At 24.8% G+C, this 20,205-nt stretch overlaps 1 protein-coding gene across 3 annotated transcripts in view; it reads right to left on the bottom strand.

Annotated features, from left to right (window-relative positions):
- Positions 1 to 18,449, bottom strand: part of LOC135923809 (uncharacterized) — a 37,696-nt gene extending 19,247 nt beyond the window's left edge. The window contains exons 1-7 of one of the 3 annotated variants that reach the window (XM_065458755.1): positions 18,312 to 18,449; positions 15,529 to 15,549; positions 13,891 to 13,908; positions 13,007 to 13,027; positions 9,446 to 9,460; positions 8,742 to 8,759; positions 5,029 to 5,049 (exon numbers count right to left, since the gene is read on the bottom strand). In XM_065458755.1, the coding sequence (XP_065314827.1) occupies positions 5,029 to 5,049; positions 8,742 to 8,759; positions 9,446 to 9,460; positions 13,007 to 13,027; positions 13,891 to 13,908; positions 15,529 to 15,549; positions 18,312 to 18,369 (172 nt within the window). In that variant the 5' untranslated portion in view covers positions 18,370 to 18,449. The remainder of the gene's footprint in view (positions 1 to 5,028; positions 5,050 to 8,741; positions 8,760 to 9,445; positions 9,461 to 13,006; positions 13,028 to 13,890; positions 13,909 to 15,528; positions 15,550 to 18,311) is intronic. The other 2 variants (XM_065458757.1, XM_065458758.1) reach the window with 2 other exon arrangements.
- Positions 18,450 to 20,205: the final 1,756 nt, after the last annotated feature.

The raw sequence follows: 20,205 nt of genomic DNA, 5'->3' as shown, positions 1-20,205 counted from the left end.
TCAATTTAATATTTATTTCATGTATTCTATAGTTTTTCTAGGCTAAAAACTCTTGAAATTTTATGTTTCCCTTAAATATCTATAACAATTTTTTTGTTAAATTAAAGAAATAATGCAATGAAAATAATGGATTATTTATATAAATTTTAAAAAAAAACAAAAGTAAATAAAATAAAATATAACGATATTATATGATTAAAAAAATCCAAATTCTAATTTTTGGAATAATCTGTTTAATTTTTATTTTTTGTATTTAATATAGTTTTCTTAAGGTTTCAACAAAGTTTAATCAACATTCATGTTAAAGTGCAAATAAAAATATAAATTTATTTATTTTATTTTTTTTAACATTTAAAAATATTGTATCATTAATTATAATTTAGTGTTAATTCAATTAAATTTTGGTTGGGGTAAAAAAAAATTGCTAATATTAAATTATATTTATAAATATATATTAAAAATATCATGTAAACTATTTGTAAAATAAAATCTATATAAAAACTGTATAAAATAACATTAGTATAATAAATTGTATGCTGGGTCTAAGTAATAATATATGATATGTTTAAAAAATAAATATACTGTATTACAATAAGATATAAGTAATTTTTGTTATACATAACGGAATTTTAAAAAAATATATAATTTAACAATTCTGTGAGGGACAGCTTGCTTTTGTTGTAGAAAGGCATGGAAGCCAAATAAGAAAACATTTTCCAGTGCTGTGGGGAGTTAAAATTGGTTAGAAGGTTATTAATAATTTTACTATATTATTTAGCCGCAAGAAGCCTGGCTCCACGGGGGATTCTTGAGATAATATTATATTTAGGTAAATTTGTAAATTCATCGGAGAAGGAAGGTATTAACTTATTGGAAGTACAGGGTGAGTCCTCATTAACAGATAAATTATTAATTGTGGTGAGAGCTGGGATATGCGAAGGGGGTGTTAATGTTAAATGCAATAGAGAAAATGGAGGGGGGATAGGATATGTGAAAGGTGACTGATGTGACAAATGACACCAGTTACCCCGTTTTTGTTGATTAAGGTATGTAGCCCACAGTTTGGACATTTCTTTCTATTTGGGGTATGTGTAGAAGGTGGCATTTATATTTATAGTGGGAGGGGCATACAAAAAATACAATATTTATGCTTTATTAATTTTTTTTAGATATTAATATTAAATTTTCTTACTATTGATTTCACATTTAATTATTCATTACATAGAGCAAGACTCTTCTAAGGCAAGTTAAAAATTATTTTTAATTAATTTTCTAAGTTTCACATCGTTTTTTATATGTTCTGAGTTTTAATTCGTTTACTTTTTGCGAATTTTTTGTCAAATTAATTAGTATTATTTCAGTATATAAAAAATTTAATTTTTGAAAAAGATAAAACTTTTAATTTTGCTTGTTATATAAAACTCAAAAGGATCTTTAGAAAATCTGAAAAGATACTAGCATTAGCCAAAAGAAAAAAAGGAATGTTATTCTGCTATCAATCTTGATTTAAAGATTTTCAAACAAAGGTTATAAATTTTATATTTAACCCTAGTAAGGTTAAATTTCAAATAGATAAAGTTTTATTTCTCTTAAAATATCATAGCTTCTAAATAATTTTAAGATAATAGGCAATGACATATCTAATATATTATTAAATAAAGACGATTTAATTTTTTTAAAAATATTAATACATTAAAAATGACATTTAGTAGCAGGCATTCTAGCAACTCTGAATATAAATAATTTACAATAGAATTATGATAGATATATTTTTACCTTCTAATTTAGCAACTAAAAATTGGGAAAATTTACAATTTATTTGTGATTTAATAAATCAAAGATATATCCTCAAAAATGACCTTATTTAATTTATTGTGTATATAATTAGAGTAGACAAAGAATTTAAATAAAATATGATATGAATCTATAATCGTAACTTTAAAAAAAGGAGTGTGATTTTTTTTATAACATAATATCCCTTTGCACAAGTAATTAAATGAAAGAAAATCATTAAATTTTAAATAAAATAGAACGACTGAGTAGTGTTGTTAAATGGCTCGTTTTGAGCCGATTTTAAAAAACGGCTAACTCAATATTTCGTCCAGAAAAATATTACGCAAGCCTCAAGATTTTGCTCATAGAAGAAACATAGGTCTAGGCATATATTATCGAAATCTCGAGGCTTAGGCAATATTTTTCTGGCTAAAATATTGAGTTAGCCGTTTTAAAAAAACGGCTCAAAATGAGCCGTTTAACAACACTGCGACTGAGGGGATGATACTTATTAGATATTATTTAATTTTAACAAAATACTACAATTTCTTAATCATTCTATTATAAACAAAATACTGTACTTTTCGCCAGGACATTGGTCCCTAAAAAGATTAGAAAAAATTTTAGTCATCATTCCTTTTCGAATTTAATAAAATTAATTATTACTTTTTTCGTTAGTTTTCTTTTCTAAGAATAATATTTAGATATTTATTTATTACATATTGTAAAAATAATTTAGGACATGTTATCAAGAAGGGGTAGGAGGGCTTCAAACGATTAAATTTAATTAGTTCTCATTTATTCTAAAATTCTAGCTTTAGAAGATTTTTATAAACTTAAAATAAAAATAATCTCCAATAATATAAAAAAGTACATTTAACCAACCCCAGGACTCTTTTTATCCCGAAAGAATGTCCTATTTAAATTTATTTTAAAAATAAAATACTAAAGATTTTTTTATTTACAAATACATATTAGCATAGAAGGCCCTATAATTTTCTATAAAATGTTATAATTATATGGCACTTCAATTCTCTTACGGTTTTATTTCATAAACCTTGTATAAAATTCCCCTTCTATTAAGAGGATTACTTTGGTTATATAAAACAAAATTGGTCATTCAAATCAAAAACATTAATATATTAATAATTTATTTATTAAAGTGTTAGATAGGAGCCAGCTGAAGGAGTCATTTGGGCCTGTTGAAAATTGTTAACCTATGTATGTGGTATGGGATATAGAACTCATTGAGATTCAAATATTAAAATTTGAAAAAGACAAGAGATGTTTCCAACATGTATAGAATACCTACACTGTAAATTTCAGACAATTTTGCATAAGATTTTTTGAAATACCCTTAATTTATATCAATTTTCTATATATATTTTTCATCTAAAATATAAAATAGGCTAAAGTATATTGTTAAAATTAATTGAAATTTATAAGTTAGGTATTCTAGACTGGCTGGAATAATATATTTTTTTAATTTTATTAATATTGAAAGGAATTCAAAAAATCCTCTAATTAAGCAAAATTTGCTAAATAAATTTCATATCGATAGTATTTGCCTATACCGTATTGATAATTTAAAACTTATTCTCCTAAATTTTTGAAAATATATGAATCCTACACTTAATTATTTTGGCAGTAACCTGCAGGCCGGGCCTTAAGCCTGTGGTCGGGCATAAAATATTTTTAAAAATATTTCCGGGTTGGGCCGATTCACTTCTCATATTTCCTATATACATTTTTTCGATCCATCAGAAACATTTCTAAAATATAATTCAAATTGATTTATCCAAATAGTCATTATTTTAGGTGATATTTAATCAAATTAAAAGCAACAGAGCCTTTAAGAAAAAAAATTTATTTTATTATTTAAATATCAATACAGTAACGTAAAATGTATTACTTATTTCAGAAATTTTGGCTAAAATAAAAGATGAATTATTGGTTCAGGAATTTATACGTTTCTACTCATTCATCACAAATTAATAACAGAAAAAGGTTAATTTATCTCAAATAAGTTAAGAATACTATAATGAATAAAAAAAATTCTTTAAACCTAAAAAAATTTATAATATAAAATTGTATTCTTAAAATTTAAATATCAAATATTCAAACTTATTGTAGATTTAGGAACTTTATAACATAACAAAATATGTAATAATTAAAATTTAAACAAAACTAGAAATAATAACATTTATAAAATAAATAGTATATAGGTAATTATTTTTTATTAATTATACAATAATCAATGTAATATCCTTTATAACATAACAAAATATGAATAAAATTTAAACAAAACTAGAAATAATATCATTTATAATAGTATATAGGTAATTATTTTTTATTAATTATACAATAATAAATGTAATATCCTTTACAAATAATTAAATTATTAATATTTAAGATTGTTCGTAAAATAAAAAAATAATCAAAGTAGGATGATATTCATAAATAGTTAATTATTTTGATGAATAATTAACATATTGAAATGAAAAAGAAATTTTAAAGCTAACAATAACTTTAAAAAAAATAATATTTTCATAAAATTAAAAATTATTAGATTTTAATATAAAAAACTCAAAATTGCCAAGGAAAATAAATTATGTAATTTACAACGAGCCAATAACACTCATTAGAAAAGCAAAATAAATATGCATATTCTTAGATCTTAATTGGGAGAAGATTTTGATGAAATATTTGAAAAATTTAAGGAAAATTTAAATGGTTCATATAGCGACAAAATCTAGTAATCTTTCAAATAAAAGTTTACACACTATAACTTTATTCTTAAATATCTATATTAAAATAACAATAACGATATTATATTTTTATTAAGAAAACGTGTAAAGTAAGCTGCTTTTATTTCTCCTTATTATCTAGATCATGAAAGTGAAAAAATACTCCTATATTAATTTAAACAAAGGCTAAAATGAACCGAAGCAAGAATGCCGTAGGAATCACATGCATTCGATAATGAATGTGAAGATTTTTCATTTTCCATGAAACATTTTTAAAAAGCAATTGGTGCAAAGTCGCTCTTTAATCTATCCTTCAAATATTTGAACAATTTCACATTCAATCTGGATATTTTAAATTAAATTGATGAGCCACATAAAATTCTATTAAAGATTAGAGAACCTTTGGAGCAAATTCTTAAATAAATAATTAGTTATAAAGAGAATAATGAGAAAAACCTTATTTTTATAATTTATACCAAATTAATTTTAATAATAAAATTTAATTCACCTAGTTTTAGGAATAATCTTTCTAAAATAATTTATAAATATAAGCAATTAATATTATTGTAATCATTAACATGAACATCCTTTTTTATGTTTTCAATTCCAAATAGTTTGAAAATTAAAACGCTCAAATTTTTTTTCCAAACGAAGAAGATTATTTCTATAGTTAGTTCAATTTTTTTTTTTTAATTATCCAAATTTAATTTAACAAAGATTCTAGAAATAATTTTATTGTATAAAAACCTCGTAGTAAAGCTTCAACAGATTATTGCACATTGCAATTTTATAAATATAGTAAACCATGTCCAATTTGAGTAAATATTTTAAAAAAATGATTTAAAATAAATTAATCTCTCTTATTTGATAATGAAAATTATATAGTTTATTATCAATATAAGGTATAATAATTTAAATTTTCATTATAATAAATTTTAATATATTTAAAAATGTTTGAAAAATATATAATAATACTATTAAAAAAAAGAACGGAGATGGTGTGACGCAGGGAAACAAAAATGAAAAAGGGATGTAAGCGTTGTCTATGATAGCTCTTTGAAGGCTACCATTGAAACTGATATAATTAGCTTTGTGAATCGCTATGGATAATCGTTGACGAAGAAAAAAACCCTCTCGTGGTTCTTCTGAGAGTTTGCTGATTTGTGATCCTAAGTTTTTGAAAAATGCTAAGGCGAGTTTGCCGAAGGTGCCAAGAGTGGTTGATATGATTGGGATGAAGCAATGATCGTTTATTATTTCTGTGTATTTAGAAATTTTAAGTTGTTCCTTCTGGTCAAGGATGTTGATGGCGTGGTTGGATGGGGCCAAGGGGTCAATACAGGAATAGTCCCATACCAAAAGTTGGCCTCTCCTCCATAAGATTTGAGAGATCCCATCAGGACGTTTACCGTCAGATCTAAAAAGACCCTGTGGTTCTAACGTGGAAGGAATTTGGGCGGATTTCAGAGCATGTTGGATGATTGTATTACATTGCTTGTGTCTGATGAATCGTCCATTGCAGGAGCGACAATGTAAACTATGTCTACCCTTCGAGTCAACTGGCGAGTTGCACCCTGAGCAGATGTGGGGGTGAGTGATGGAACAATTTAGACGAATGCCGATGGCATGGGTAAATTCATTGTTGGATAGTTGAAGCTGAAGATTGGTAGATGGGATGGCCTCAAGAAACTCATGTCCCGTACCATTGAGCAAGGAAGAGAATAGGGTGCGGTCGGTAGATTGCATGCTAGATAAGAGAGTTTCAACGCAGCGAGCAACCACTGGTGCATCCCAGTCTTTCTGTTTATGGGTTGTGGGGGGATGAGAATCAGCATTGATCCTTGTTTTCCAAATATCCATAGCAACGATTAAGGAAAGGTCTTCTTTAGAATTATGGGCGGTGGTTATTAGCTTTGTCAAGAGACTACTCGATATGAAAGTAGTTGTTGCTAAGTCAAGTGGAGATCTGATGCCGAGACCACCAAATTTGGTTGGAAGAGTTGCTTGGGCCCAAGCGGTTTCGTTGAATCTGATATTTACTATTTTTTCGGTTAAGTCCTTTATTCCTTTTTCGTAAGTTTGGAGAGGAATAGGATATTTAAAAATTGGTGTTGACCGAAGTGCGTAAAGAATCCTTGGTATAAAAAAGAAATTTTTTAGCAAAAAAAAGGACTTGTGTGATGGAAGAAGTGTAAAGATGTCCTCCAGTTTAAGGAGTATGTCAAGTGTGGAATGAAGAAAGGTGCTTATTGCCTCGTGTCCTCCAACAGGCGATCCTAGATGTGTTAATTCAACGCTTGATGTGAATTTGAAATCGTGAGTGTTGGGAGCATTAGAATTTAAAAGTGAGAATTCAGATTTGCTCTGGTTAAGCGAAAGTCCAATGGCTGTGCCCATTTCTTTAATTATGGTGACAGCTTTGACAATTTCACTACTGGGACCACTCAAGATTCCATCATCAATATACCAAGCGTGGAGCGATAGAGTACATGAAGAGTTTATTGATTTTATCATGTCATTGATTCCAAGACTAAAGAGAAGGGATCCGAGAGGGTCACCTTGTTGGATACCCTCGACAGAAAGTATCTTTTCTTTGTTGAATTGTAAGATTGTTGGTGATTGGTAGCAAGAGAAAAGAAATTTGGTATAAGCGGGGAAATGGAAGCAAGTTGAATGTAGGAACGTGTTGCGCGAAAGAGTGTTGTAGGCGTTAGAGAAGTCAATTTTTACTAGGGATTCGTTTTTTGGGTTATTTTCAAGGTGAATTCTTGTTAAGTGCACAGCAGCTTCACACCCACCAGGTATCCCTACACCAAGTTGATAGGGGCTTAGAATGTGTGCGGCATCGTGTTTGATTCTAGATGCGATTAATTTAGCGACCAATCTACGGTAAGTTGAACCAATGGCGATGGGCCGAATGTCCTTGTTTGGTTTTTGGAGTGCGATGAGTCTGGCACCGAATAGTAAGGGGGTAATAAAGCTGGGTACGTCTCCATTTAGGATTTTGTTGACTAAGTTTGTGATTTTAGTGAGAATTGAAACCTGTGTACAGATCACAGGAGAGGTAATGTCCTGTAAAAAAATTGGTCTAATCCCATCTAGACCATGAGCCGAATCCCGGTGAAAAGATAGGATTGCTTTCCTTACTTCTTCCTGTGTGAAATCTGCTGCACAATGGGAGAAGGGTTGGGGCAATATTGGCATAAATGTTGTTGTGGGATGCTTTGATCGAAGCTTAATTAAGGTTTCTAAATTGGATTCCGCCAGAGTGTCATTGGTTGAAATGAGTTTGAGGGCCCCATTGATATTAAGACTGTCAATTTTCTTCGAAATCAATGAGGCTTTTTGTTGAAGTGGGGTTATTTTTTTTTTGTTTATGGGATGTCTGAAGATATGGGACTCATGAAGATGAGTGTTGATGTTTAAACAGGCATCTTTTATTTGTTGAGTTAATGATTTTTGGAGTGATATGTCAGGTATTTTGAAAGTATTGTACCCAAAGTTTAAAAATTTTAACCATTCTTCTTCTTTGTTAAAATTTTGCAAAAGAGAAGATATGCAGTTGCTGAGAGATTTAGCTACTTGTATTCTCGCTCCTTTGGGTATTCTCGTTATGATACTTGGTTTTGTGGAATTAAGAAAAATATCTGAGAATGAGGCACCGATTACTTGGTTTAAGGGAGAATCTATGAGAGGGGGGGGAAGCGAGTAAGTGATCTGAGAAAGAGGCGTGTGTTTTGAATGCGGACACCTGTTAGAGATTGGTCCATGAACAAAAAATTCTCCATCATTTGTTAAATGTATTGGTTTCATGCAGGATGGGCAGATTTTGCGTTCGTGGGGAATGGCCATAGGTATAAAAAATAAAAAAAATGCTGCCAATAATAAAGCAAAAGCACCTGTGAGAGGTCTGTTGATTGATGTGCAAAAATAGCGAAGGAATGATGAATATGTATGTCAGAAAAATCGAGCAACGAACGAGAAAGATGCTCAATATGAGAGGTTTCAAATAAAAAAAGGATTAATTATTAAAAATTTTTTAAATTTTCTAGAATTTATTAAAATTTTATATAATTAATTTTGATTACAATTTTTGTTGCAAAATTAAAACATTTTTTTTGAAAATTGTAATTATTTGTTTAGCTGTGCATAAATTATTGAAAAAGTAGTTAAAAATTTTGTTAACATTTAATTATGCTATACTATTTTTTCTTTACATACTTATTTTTTGGGCCCTTGCTATAAATATTTGAATAAATTAAATCATACATTAAGCAGGAAATATTTAATAATATTTAAAAAAAATTATTTTATCATATTAGTTGCGTCAAGGGACATTCAGCAAGGGAATTAATTTATAATACCGGCACAGAAATGAAAGCGCATATCAATTTTCCTATTAAAAAAAATACTCTTCTAGGATGGAAAATTAGGATCCGTTATACATCAAAAAGTACACATTCATCAATTTCTACAATCGATTAAAATGTCATTAAAATAGTCTTTGAAATAAAAGAATCTAATTTAAAAATATGATCGGGATAGGCGTATCAACTGAAGTTGTTAAGAAATAAAATTATTTAACTTCTAACCCTAATATAGGAAAGAGCAGTGACAAGTTGTTATCAAATAATAATATCAATCTAAAAAAGTAAAGAGGATATTTTTTTAATGAAAGAAGTTTAATTTCTTTATTAGCGCCGTTCTTCTAAGGGTAATTCTTATACATAATATGAAAAGCGAGTATTTAAAATAGCCATTTTTGAGTCAATTCAACTGGGACATTTTATAGATCCCATTAAGTAGATGTAACGAAAAGAGGATTTATTTTTGAATTATTAATAGTTAACTTATTTCCTCTTTAAAATATGGAATTATAGTGATAGAAGACTAAGTAAGAACTTTAAAATTATATATTAATTTACTATCTGGTATAGCCACTTTTTGTTGAAAAAAAAGATAAATATTTATAATGCATAGTTATAATCATTTGAATTTTTTAAGTTCTATTCTCTTTTACGTAACAGCCCTAAGATAAAAATTTACAAAAAATATCGAATTGAGTTATAGAAAAGAAAATTAAAAGAATTATAATTGCTTAAAATAGAAAATAAAATAATTTGGCCAAATAAATTGGTCTCTTAGTTTGTAAAATTTATGTATTTATTGAAATTCTGCCGCATAAAGTTAGTGTCCCCACCTCAATAAAAATCGTCTATAATAGTAATATATTTCTTGTTACGAAAAGCATATATCGAATCTTAAGTAATGGTTTGTTTTTCTTGACAAAATTTAAGACTGTTAACGTTACTTAAATGAATGTGTTCAGGTAGGGAATTAATTTTTATTATAATACATATGGAAAGCTAGGAAATATGTGTACAGCGTTTTGCAGGCACGTATATGGAATTCACTCTAGAGGGGGTTGGGGTGTAAAAATTAATTTTTTTGTATAAATTATTCCAGGAGTAATTTAGGTTTCATTAATATATTAAGTAAACTATAAAATAATGACAATTTCGAAACCCAAATTTAAATATTATAAATAATCGGAGTGAATACTTATTTAATAAATATTCCTCAAATAAACTTTTTAAATAAAATATAAATTTTTTAAACATCTAAAATTATATTTTAAAAATATATTGGAAATATATATTAACAAAAATAATATTAAGAATTATTGTATGTATATAAACTCGTGAAAAAAAGTACGGAGTATTAAAAACAGGAAAAAATATTTAATTACTTATTTTAATATAGAATATAGATGTAATATGTCAATTATAATTTTAATATTCTTTTAACTAGTATTTTCAACATTTTTTTGTTTTATTTTTATAACTGTTCATTGAAGTTTTTTAAAAATAAAAGTGATAATATAGTCTTTATTATCTTAAATCAATATTTGATTCACTACTATTTCATAATATATATGAGTGACCTTTTTAGGACTGGTTCAACAAAAATTACGGATCCTGCAAAAAATGAAAACATAATTTATTCTTCTGGACTATTTATAGCAATGTTTTGTACACCATCTAAAAAGATCCTGGATTAAATAAAATTATGAAATACCCAAAAATGCCCAATATACATCATCCCAGATTCAAAAGGAAGTAATTATGAAAGATATGGTCATGAAACATCTCAGATTAATATAAAAAAAGTTTATGTCGTTTTTTGTCTTAAGGCTGATGAGGTAAAAGATGCATCAGATTTGGAAAACCTGAGCATAATTATTCGCTATATTTTTTCTGGAGAATACAAGAAAATTTAATAGGAATTATTAATTTTCAGTGTATTTCTACTGAAAGCATTGCTGAATGCATTTTAAAGCAACTTAACGAGTTAAATATTAATTCAACGAATATAATAAGCCAGGTATATAATGGTACAAACTTCCTGTCTGATCGAAATAGAGGAGTGCAAATCCTTCAAAAAAAAATTAATAAAAAAGTTTATATGCTACAACCACAAGTTGTATCTTGTGGTTCAAAATTGGTATAATATTGTTATCATTTCTAATTTTTATGATTTTTCTAATGCATTGTATATTTTTTAGACATTTTAAAGAATCCTGTAAATATACAGGTTATATCTTATGAGACCTTTAGACCAGAGCTGGTCATTTAAAAACATCTCGCATCATTTATGAGAATTTTGTATTGGTGAAGTATTATTTTACTTTTCAAATAGAACTCTTAATTTAGAAGTTTCCACTCATGTTTCAGTCGAAGTCTCTGGTCTTTTATCTCATTACGTTAATATAAATTACGTTATATTAGCCATTATAATTCATGAGATATAATAACAATAGATCCACTAAATAAGTAAATACAGTCAGTAGGTATTAATCTAGTGGATACTAAATATTGTAATGATTCCACTGTCAATATAATAAAAAAATAAAAGAAGCGATAATTCTTTTGATTTGAAGAATTAAGGCTGAAGAACCTTTAGCAAAATTTAATTTCTTTCCACAAATCATCAGGGGCACGTAAAACGCCTATAAATTTTCAAGATTTTTTAGTCGAATCCAAATTAAAATTTGATTGTGAAAAAGACTCCAATTGGAGTTCTTTAAAAAAGGAATTATTATGAAATTATGGATTACTTTGTGTTGATCGTTTTTTAAAATAGATTTACACAAGATGACTATAATCTTCTATCATGTTTTAATACATTGTCTCCTTTTGACTTTGATTATTTTATATCGGATAAAATGGCCCGATTAGAATCATTATTAAACTTAAATATGGAATGTATATCATGAAATGAAAATCGCTAAAGGATTATTAGTTGTAGAAGTTAAATAAACACAGAATTTTAAAAATATCCTAAATATTATGTAAAAAAATCATGCATTTAAAGAAGTGTATAAATGCTACTCAGCAGCCATCATCATTAGGGTACCAACAGCTTCTTGTGTGACCTCTTTCTCTACAATAAAGATAGTTCTATCGAGCACTAGAGAGTCGATGAAAAATCAACGTAATCAAAATTTAGTATTGATGGCTTATGTTAAATAAATAATATAATATCCTTTAATTCATTTATGTTAAAATTTATAAATAAAAATCGTCATATATATAGTATTATTTTGTATTCATATTACATTAATAAATTGTTAATAAAAATATCAAAATTTCTATGAATGCTTAACTATTTGTTTTATTTTAAAAAATAGTGAGCAGCTGATACCCTTAGTTAAAAATTCCTTGCTACGGCCCTGATAGTTTTGTAATATGAATGCACCTTGTTGACCATTATTTACCATATTTAACCTTTTATACCATATTTTGCATTCAGAGAGTAAAGCATAATGCTACTTTAACATCTTTACTATAAAAATATGCCAAATATTTAATTTTTCCTCTATCCAGATTTGAAATAGATTTGGAGGAATACTGCTTAATATTATTTGCAGACTTGTAAATGTCTGATTAATCAAAACCTTGCATTCATTTGGGTTAAAAAGGTAGATAGGGAGGCAAAGAGATTTATTTTATATTCTTTCATCAACCCATACATATTAGAATGATGAGAACTTGCCTTAGCACGGGTTAATATTAAATTCACATAGAACTCTGCTTTTGACTAATATTAACATATATTATATGAAATTGCTCATATACATTGCTCAAATATATCAACTATTTTTATATTCTCAATCAAATCGATATCTTTTTATTGAAATATGTATTGCAGTGAAAATGAAATAATATAAATTTCTGCTGTGAAAATAAAAATAAATGCATATTTGAATATAAATGCGATAAGATATAACAATCAATAATATTTTTTAAAAATATTTTAGCCGGCATCTGGAGTTTTTGGCTTTGGGTAAGGAGAAATTTTTTCCCCTCCTTTTGTCCCAGCCTGGCTTTTGATTAAATGTAAAGCAAATATCTCTCATGATTTTAATTTTTTAGTAGGTAAAATAAAAATCTAGTAAAAGAGATAAAAATAAAACAAAAAATTACATATTTCATCAGCTAGTTTAACTGTTCATATATAATTTAAAGAAAGAAAGTTTGTTATATGAATAAAACGAATCATAGAATGGTATAAGAGTAAATTATATTAAATTAAATAATTTTTAATTGAAATCTTTAATGATTGCATAATATTAATTGTAATTTATAAAATAAATAGTAATTAATTAAAAATTTAACTTTAGTGAGAAATTACTAAAATTTAATATTAGATTTTTTCATGTTTATTTATTTTTAAGGAACAAGACTCTTCCAACATTGATAAAAAAATTTTTATACTCCTTAATGAATCAATTAGGTTTTTATATTTATTGTATGTATATTTGGATGCTGAATATAATGGTAAAAATAAATACAATTTATTCTTGAGTTAAATACTATATATTTAAAATGTTTTCGAATATTAATATAGTTATATATCCGGTTTTAGTATTTCAAATAATTAAAATAAACAATTTATTTTTATTTTTTTAATATCTCCTTTTAGTGGTTGCATATTTTTTTTCCCTAGCGTGTGATGCCAATTTTGAAAAATAATTTTTAATACACTAAAAATGCTTTTAAAACAATCTACCCAACGGATTGAAGTATATCAAATTGAATTTATTTCCTAATTTTTTTACTCTAAATAATTAATTCAAAAAGTAACAATAATTTGCAATTATTTTCAAAATAAATAAGCTTGAGGAAATTTTTTTACATATTAATATTAAAATTTTTTAGCAAATCTTTTGGTTTAATTCAATAAAATATATTAAAAATATATATAAAAAATATTAATGTTTCTGATAATTCTTTTTCATCGTCAATGTCTCACAGGTTTTTATGAGGTTCAGAGTTAAATTCATAAATTTATAATTAATTTTAATTACCTTCCTTTTGTAATTTTTCTTAAATAAATATAATTTGTATAATTTTAGTTCTGTCGTATTACCAATTTTAACTAATAATTTTCTATTTTACTAAAAAATATTTTAACGAATTTAATCTATCCAACAGATCAAATTTGAATTTGGTTCCTTAAAAATTAGATTTACTTGACTATATAATAGTCGACAATTCATTTAGTTCATTAATTTAAATTCTGATTAAACAAATCTTAATTATTGCAGAATAAGAATAATAATTTATATAAAAAATATCAATTATTTAGAAAATATTAGAGAATGTGAGAATTTATGAGTATATGATAGCGAAGAAAATACCCAGGTCAAGGCGAGGAGATTAAAGGAGACAATTTCTCATAGATTAATATTAAATTTTTTTAGCATATCTTTTGGCTTAATTTAATTAAATATATTAAAAAAATAAGTTTAAAAAAATATCATTAATGTTTCTGATTTCTATTGTATCTTCGATGTCTCAGTTTTTACGAGGTTCAGAGTGGAATTCATAAATTTATAATTTATTACTGTTTTCCTCTAAATTTTTTTTAAAGAATGTCGTATTACCAAGTTGGCAAAATCTCGAGACTTTGGCAATATTTGCTAAAATATTAAATAGCCATTTTTAAAAATCGGATCAAATCTAGCCTATTAAAACAACCACTACTTCTCAGGTATGTTTTTTTAAATCTTATAATGTTCTTTTATTGGTAGTACTACTATATATAATTGCCAAAATATATAATAATTTTTATATATTAAGAGAATAATAAAAATTTGTTGGAAATTAATCAATGCATCTATAATATCTTTTGGACCATTATCAACCTTATCTAACCTTTTATAATACAATTGGCAATCAGCTAGTAATGCTTAATGCTACTTTAACATCTCACCTCACAATAAAAATATCCCAAATATTTCATTTTTCCTCTAAACAGATTTGAAATGGATTCTGCGTAATAATATTTGGAAACTCGTAAGTGACTGATTAATCAAAACCCATTCATTTGGGTCATAAAAGTATACAAGAGAGAGACAAAGAGATTTATTTTAGATTCTTTGACCTACGCTTACCTTGCTGCGAATCGTAGGCAAATATTAAACTCGAACGTTTCTGAATCAACAATTAACATATAATCTATTAAATTCGTCATATATTATGCTCTAACTTCTACAAGTTCAAATATATCAGCTATTCTCATATATTTTCAATAAAATCGATGTCTTTTTTAAAAAAATATTTTACTTTAGAATTGCAGTGAAAATGTTTTAAATAATTTTGTGAGAAATTTCAAAATGTTAGATCAATATAATGCTAAGTAAATATGGAATCGATATTCATGGAATATATTAGTAGCATATTAATTTCTCAGTGAATATGATAAATAAATGCAAATTTGAATATAAATGCTATAACATGTAGGTGTCAATAATATATTTGAAAAATATTTTAGCCATTATCTCTAATTTTTGGCTTTCGAATTGCGCACGCGTCTGATTTAATTTACAAAACAAATATCTCTCATGATTTTAGTTTTATTAGACGGTGAAATAAAAATCTAGTAAAAGAGATTCAAACTCTTAAGTTTTATATATGTTTTAAGATATAATACAAAAAATTACCTATTTGAGCAGCTTTTTCAACTGTTTAAATATAATTTAAAGAAAAGAAGTTTATAATATAAAAGATTTCGGTTAAATAATTTATCAATAATATAAACATAAATAAAACAAATCATAGAAAGTTATAAGAGATTTTTTAGTATAAAAAATAAAGAATATGTACTAGATAACTAAACCAATAATGTCATAATTAAAGTTTTTTTTATTTATTTTAAATATCGTTGCTAGATAAATTGTCTTTTCTCAAGATAATAAGCCTTATGAAGATTTAAAATATATGGTTTTTATTTGTGTTGTATGATACAACTTATATTATGTATTTAAAGTGGTGTTTTCAATTACATTTATGTTTAATATTATTTTTTGACAAATGTTTCACTTAAGGCGAAAAGAAGATATATTTAGATTGTAATAATATATTAAAGGTTGTTAATTATATAACGTGATTGGAAACAATTGATTTTCGAGATATATAAAGAATGATTATTTTTGATTTACTACAGATAAAAATTTATTTATTTTTATTTTCTTTTGTATAACCATATTATTCAATAAGAAGATCACTTGTTTAACCATATTATCAAATAAAAAGACCACATCACTTTCAAGTTATTCTATATATTTATTCTTTTATTCATTAATTTGAAAAAAAAATAAAATCATTATAGTCCTTTCCATCTAGTTTAGCTTATCACAGATTTATTTCAGAGAATTACTTTATCTTCAAAATTACTCCATTTTAATAATTAATGGAAATAAAAGGTGAATAATTTGAGAAGCTTTCAAAATATAAGTTTTTAAGATTTTTTTAAATTCAAAATCTTATTTTTGGCATCTTTTACTCAATATTATATATAGAAATTGAACTTAATATTTGTTTCTTTTTGTATTTATTAAATTTGATTATTATTAGAATTAATTTCTATCTATCTTATTTTTATTTGCTCAAGATGATATACAACTAAATATATAAAAAAATTTGTTTATTCTTTTTTTTATTAATTTTATTTAATATAGTTTTTATATAATTTTTATTTTACAAATAGTTTACATGTTATTTTAAATATATAAAATTTTTAAAAAATAAAAGAAATGTTTACATTAAGTAACTATGATGGATCCTAATTTTTTACTTATAGATAAGTTGAATTATTATAAAATAAATCAAATTTGAATTTTTAATTAATTTAGTTATTTAGATTTTATTGATAAACATTAAAAATACAATTTGAAAAATTCAGTTAGCTATATTCTTATTTTATTTAAAATTTTTAATGAATTATTGTACGATTTCTTTAATTTCTGCATAATATTAATTTTAAATCTCTTTTTTGAAAAAAATGATATAAATAAGCAGAAAATTATATTAATTTAAGTAAATTTTGATTGAAATCTTTAATGATTGCATAATATTAATTGTAATTAATATAAAAATTTAAGCTTTAGTAAAAAAAAATTTCAAAAATTAATATTAAATTTTCTTATGTTTATTTATTTTTTTAAAGGAACAAGACTCTTCTAACATTGATAAAAATCTTTTTATACTTCTTAATTGAATATAAAGGTAAAAATTAATACAATTTATTATATAGTAATAGTACTACTATATATTTAAAATTATTTCGTAAAATTATTTCGCTAATTAATATATTTAATGTGTCCATTATAAGTATTCAAATCATTAAAATAAACAATTTTAATTTTTTAATATTTTAGTGGTTGTATAATTTTTTCCCCGGAAAGTGATGCCAATTTTGAGAAATAATTTCTAATATACTAAAAATGTTAATAAAACAATCTACTCAACAGTTTGAAGCATCAAATTTAAATTTTTTTTCCAATTTTTACTCTAAATATTTATAAAAAGTTAAAATAACATAACATTAATTTAAATAACATAACATTAATTTAAATAAATTAACAATTATTTAAAAAATATATAAACTTGGGAAATTTTATATTAAAAATTAAGTTTAAAAAAAATATCATTAATATTTCTGACAATATTTTTTTTATCTTCGATGTCTCACAAATTTTTTGAAGTTCAGAGTGTGTAAAATTTTAATTAAAATTAATTACCTTTGTCATCTATATTTTGTTAAAAAAGATGAAATTTGTATAATTTTAGTTCTCTCGTATTATTAATTTTGGCAAATAATTTCCAATATTACTAAAAATGTTTTAGTTAATTTAATCTATCCAATAGATTAAATTTGAATTTGGTTCCTTAACAATTAGTTTTACTTTACTATATAATAATTTATAATCTAGTAAGTTGAAAATAAAATTAATTAAAATTAATTCTGATTTAAAAAAATTTAATCATTGCAGAATATGTAAAATAATTTATATAAAAAATATTTAAGCTTGAGGAAAATTTCTTATAGATTAATATTAAATTTTCGTAGACTGTCTATATTCTCAGATTTCATGTATATATATAAAGAAACAAGACTATTCTATTAATGTTTTACAGGTTTTTTGAAGTTCAGAGATTCCTTTAATTTTACAATTCTGTTATAAATAATTAATTTAATTACCATTCCTTTTTTCTCTCTTTTTATTCGCTCATTTATGATGTGAGTATTATCTTATTTATCATTTAATCTTTCAAAAAATTTGAGGAATTTTATTTCTCATTTGGAAAATCCTAGTAAAAATGCATAATTGAAATGATCTTCTTATATTTGTTATACAAAGTTTTACATATTTACCTTCAGCAGCTAAATAAAAAAAATTAAATAAGAACATATATTTATAACTTTAATAATTATTTTATTTACCTTGGGACTGGCCGAAAATCAGAACAATCAAGAGTAAAATTGATAAAGATTTATTCATTTTGATTTAGTAAAGATTATTTTTAATTTTTAATATAATAAATCAAGCAAAATTTAGCAAGTTTAATAAAAAAATTTAAAGAAAAATTATTTAATAAAGATTTTAATAAAACGAGCCAGTATTTATAATATCCTTCAACTGAATTATTATTTTATTTATTTATTATTATTTTTTTATCTATTATTTAATATTGTAAACAAATATTTTGTTTTTAATGAATATATTCAATTTTCCTAGAAAAACGCTAACTATTAATAAAAATTCTACGAATTAAGAAGAAGAAACAAATAATATACTTTCATTATTATGTTTTGTAAATAAAATCAAAATTAATGTATTTAAAAAAAAATGGATGATGTTTTTAAATATTTCATTTAATTGTAATAAAGTTTAACAAAATGAAACCTTTTTAAAGTGACCATATGAGATCACCCGATATTTAAAATAGGGAAACAAAACTGGAAGACTCTAAAACGCTGGTTATATAATATGTAATTCAAAAACTATAGGCACTTTTATTTTAATAAAAATGATAACTTGGATATCATTGTTAAATATTATTTTCTTCGAAAAAAATATATTTTTTGAATGTAAAGTTTATCTACCAATTGATACTTCCAAATAATATAATATACTAAAGTATGTCAACATTGAACCTTCCGTTTAAATAAAGGGGGTAGGAGGAGATTTAATTTCTCTATTTGAAAAATTTATTTTTTCAATTTTCTATGGGAGATGTCAAAAATTTATATGAAATACGAAAGCAAACTCTTCTAAAAAACCTTATGGGAAAGTAGTAGACATAATAAATTTCATAGATCTGCAGGTACCATTTATACGGCCTGACCCGGAATATTTTTTAAAATTTTTTCGGCCTTGATTTTTTTTTAAAAATTATTTTCGGCCCGGCCCGGTCCAGGTTAAAAATTTTTAGGCCCGGTCCGGGTATATTTAAAAAAATTAGCTGGGCTTAGGGTATGACTTTCAAGTCTCTGATAAATTTTCAAGAATTTCTAAAGGTCATTATGGAACAGATATACTCGGCAATTATTTTAGAATAATTAATATTTTTAGTTAGTATATCATTAGGAATTATTTTCGTTCATTTTTAAATTTAAAATTATTTTGACAAATATATTAGATCATTTAAACTATTAATAGATTATCAAGCATAATTAATTCTAGCCTTAATATGCAGGGATCCCAAAATAGACCTATTAAAAAATATTTCTTATTTTAGTATTGTCCACTTACTTTTCAAAATATTTACCTTATTTAAAGACATACAAATTTAGATCTTATCAACAAATAGTCATCTTAAAAATGCTATATCCACTTTATTAATTATATTTTCTTTTTTAATAGATATTATTTTTTTTCCAAAGATTTTAATTATTAAAAAAAAATTTTCTGTAAAATTTTTATCTCTACAATTTTTTTTTTCGTAGCCCATTTAAAAATTACTAAAAAACATTCGCAAGGCCCGGTCTGATATTTTTTTGCATAAATTTTCCGACCCCATCAAGCTCTAAAACTAATTATGATTAAACTGCCTGGCTCCTCGTTAAATTTTTTGTCAAGCCCGACCTGTAATATTTTTTCCAAATATTTTCCCAACCCGCTGGCCGGTTTTTTGGGGGAGCCGAGTCGGGCTTTAAATATCTCATTATTAAACTATACTTTCATCTTTTTTTTCTTTATTATTTGATGTATTTTGTTCCTTCCGATAAAATAATAATTTTTTCTTAAAATACGTGTAAAATAAAAAGGAAATGATAAATTATTTATGCTTGTATTGGCAAGATTTTTAGAAATAAAATTTGAAGAAAAAAAAAT

This window comes from Gordionus sp. m RMFG-2023, chromosome 2 (genome assembly GCF_954871325.1).
Source record: "Gordionus sp. m RMFG-2023 chromosome 2, tfGorSpeb1-WG-v2, whole genome shotgun sequence".
NCBI lineage: Eukaryota > Metazoa > Nematomorpha > Gordioida > Chordodea > Parachordodidae > Gordionus > Gordionus sp. m RMFG-2023.
Note: the sequence above shows the minus strand (reverse complement) of the source record. Positions and strands in the feature narration are given on the sequence as shown.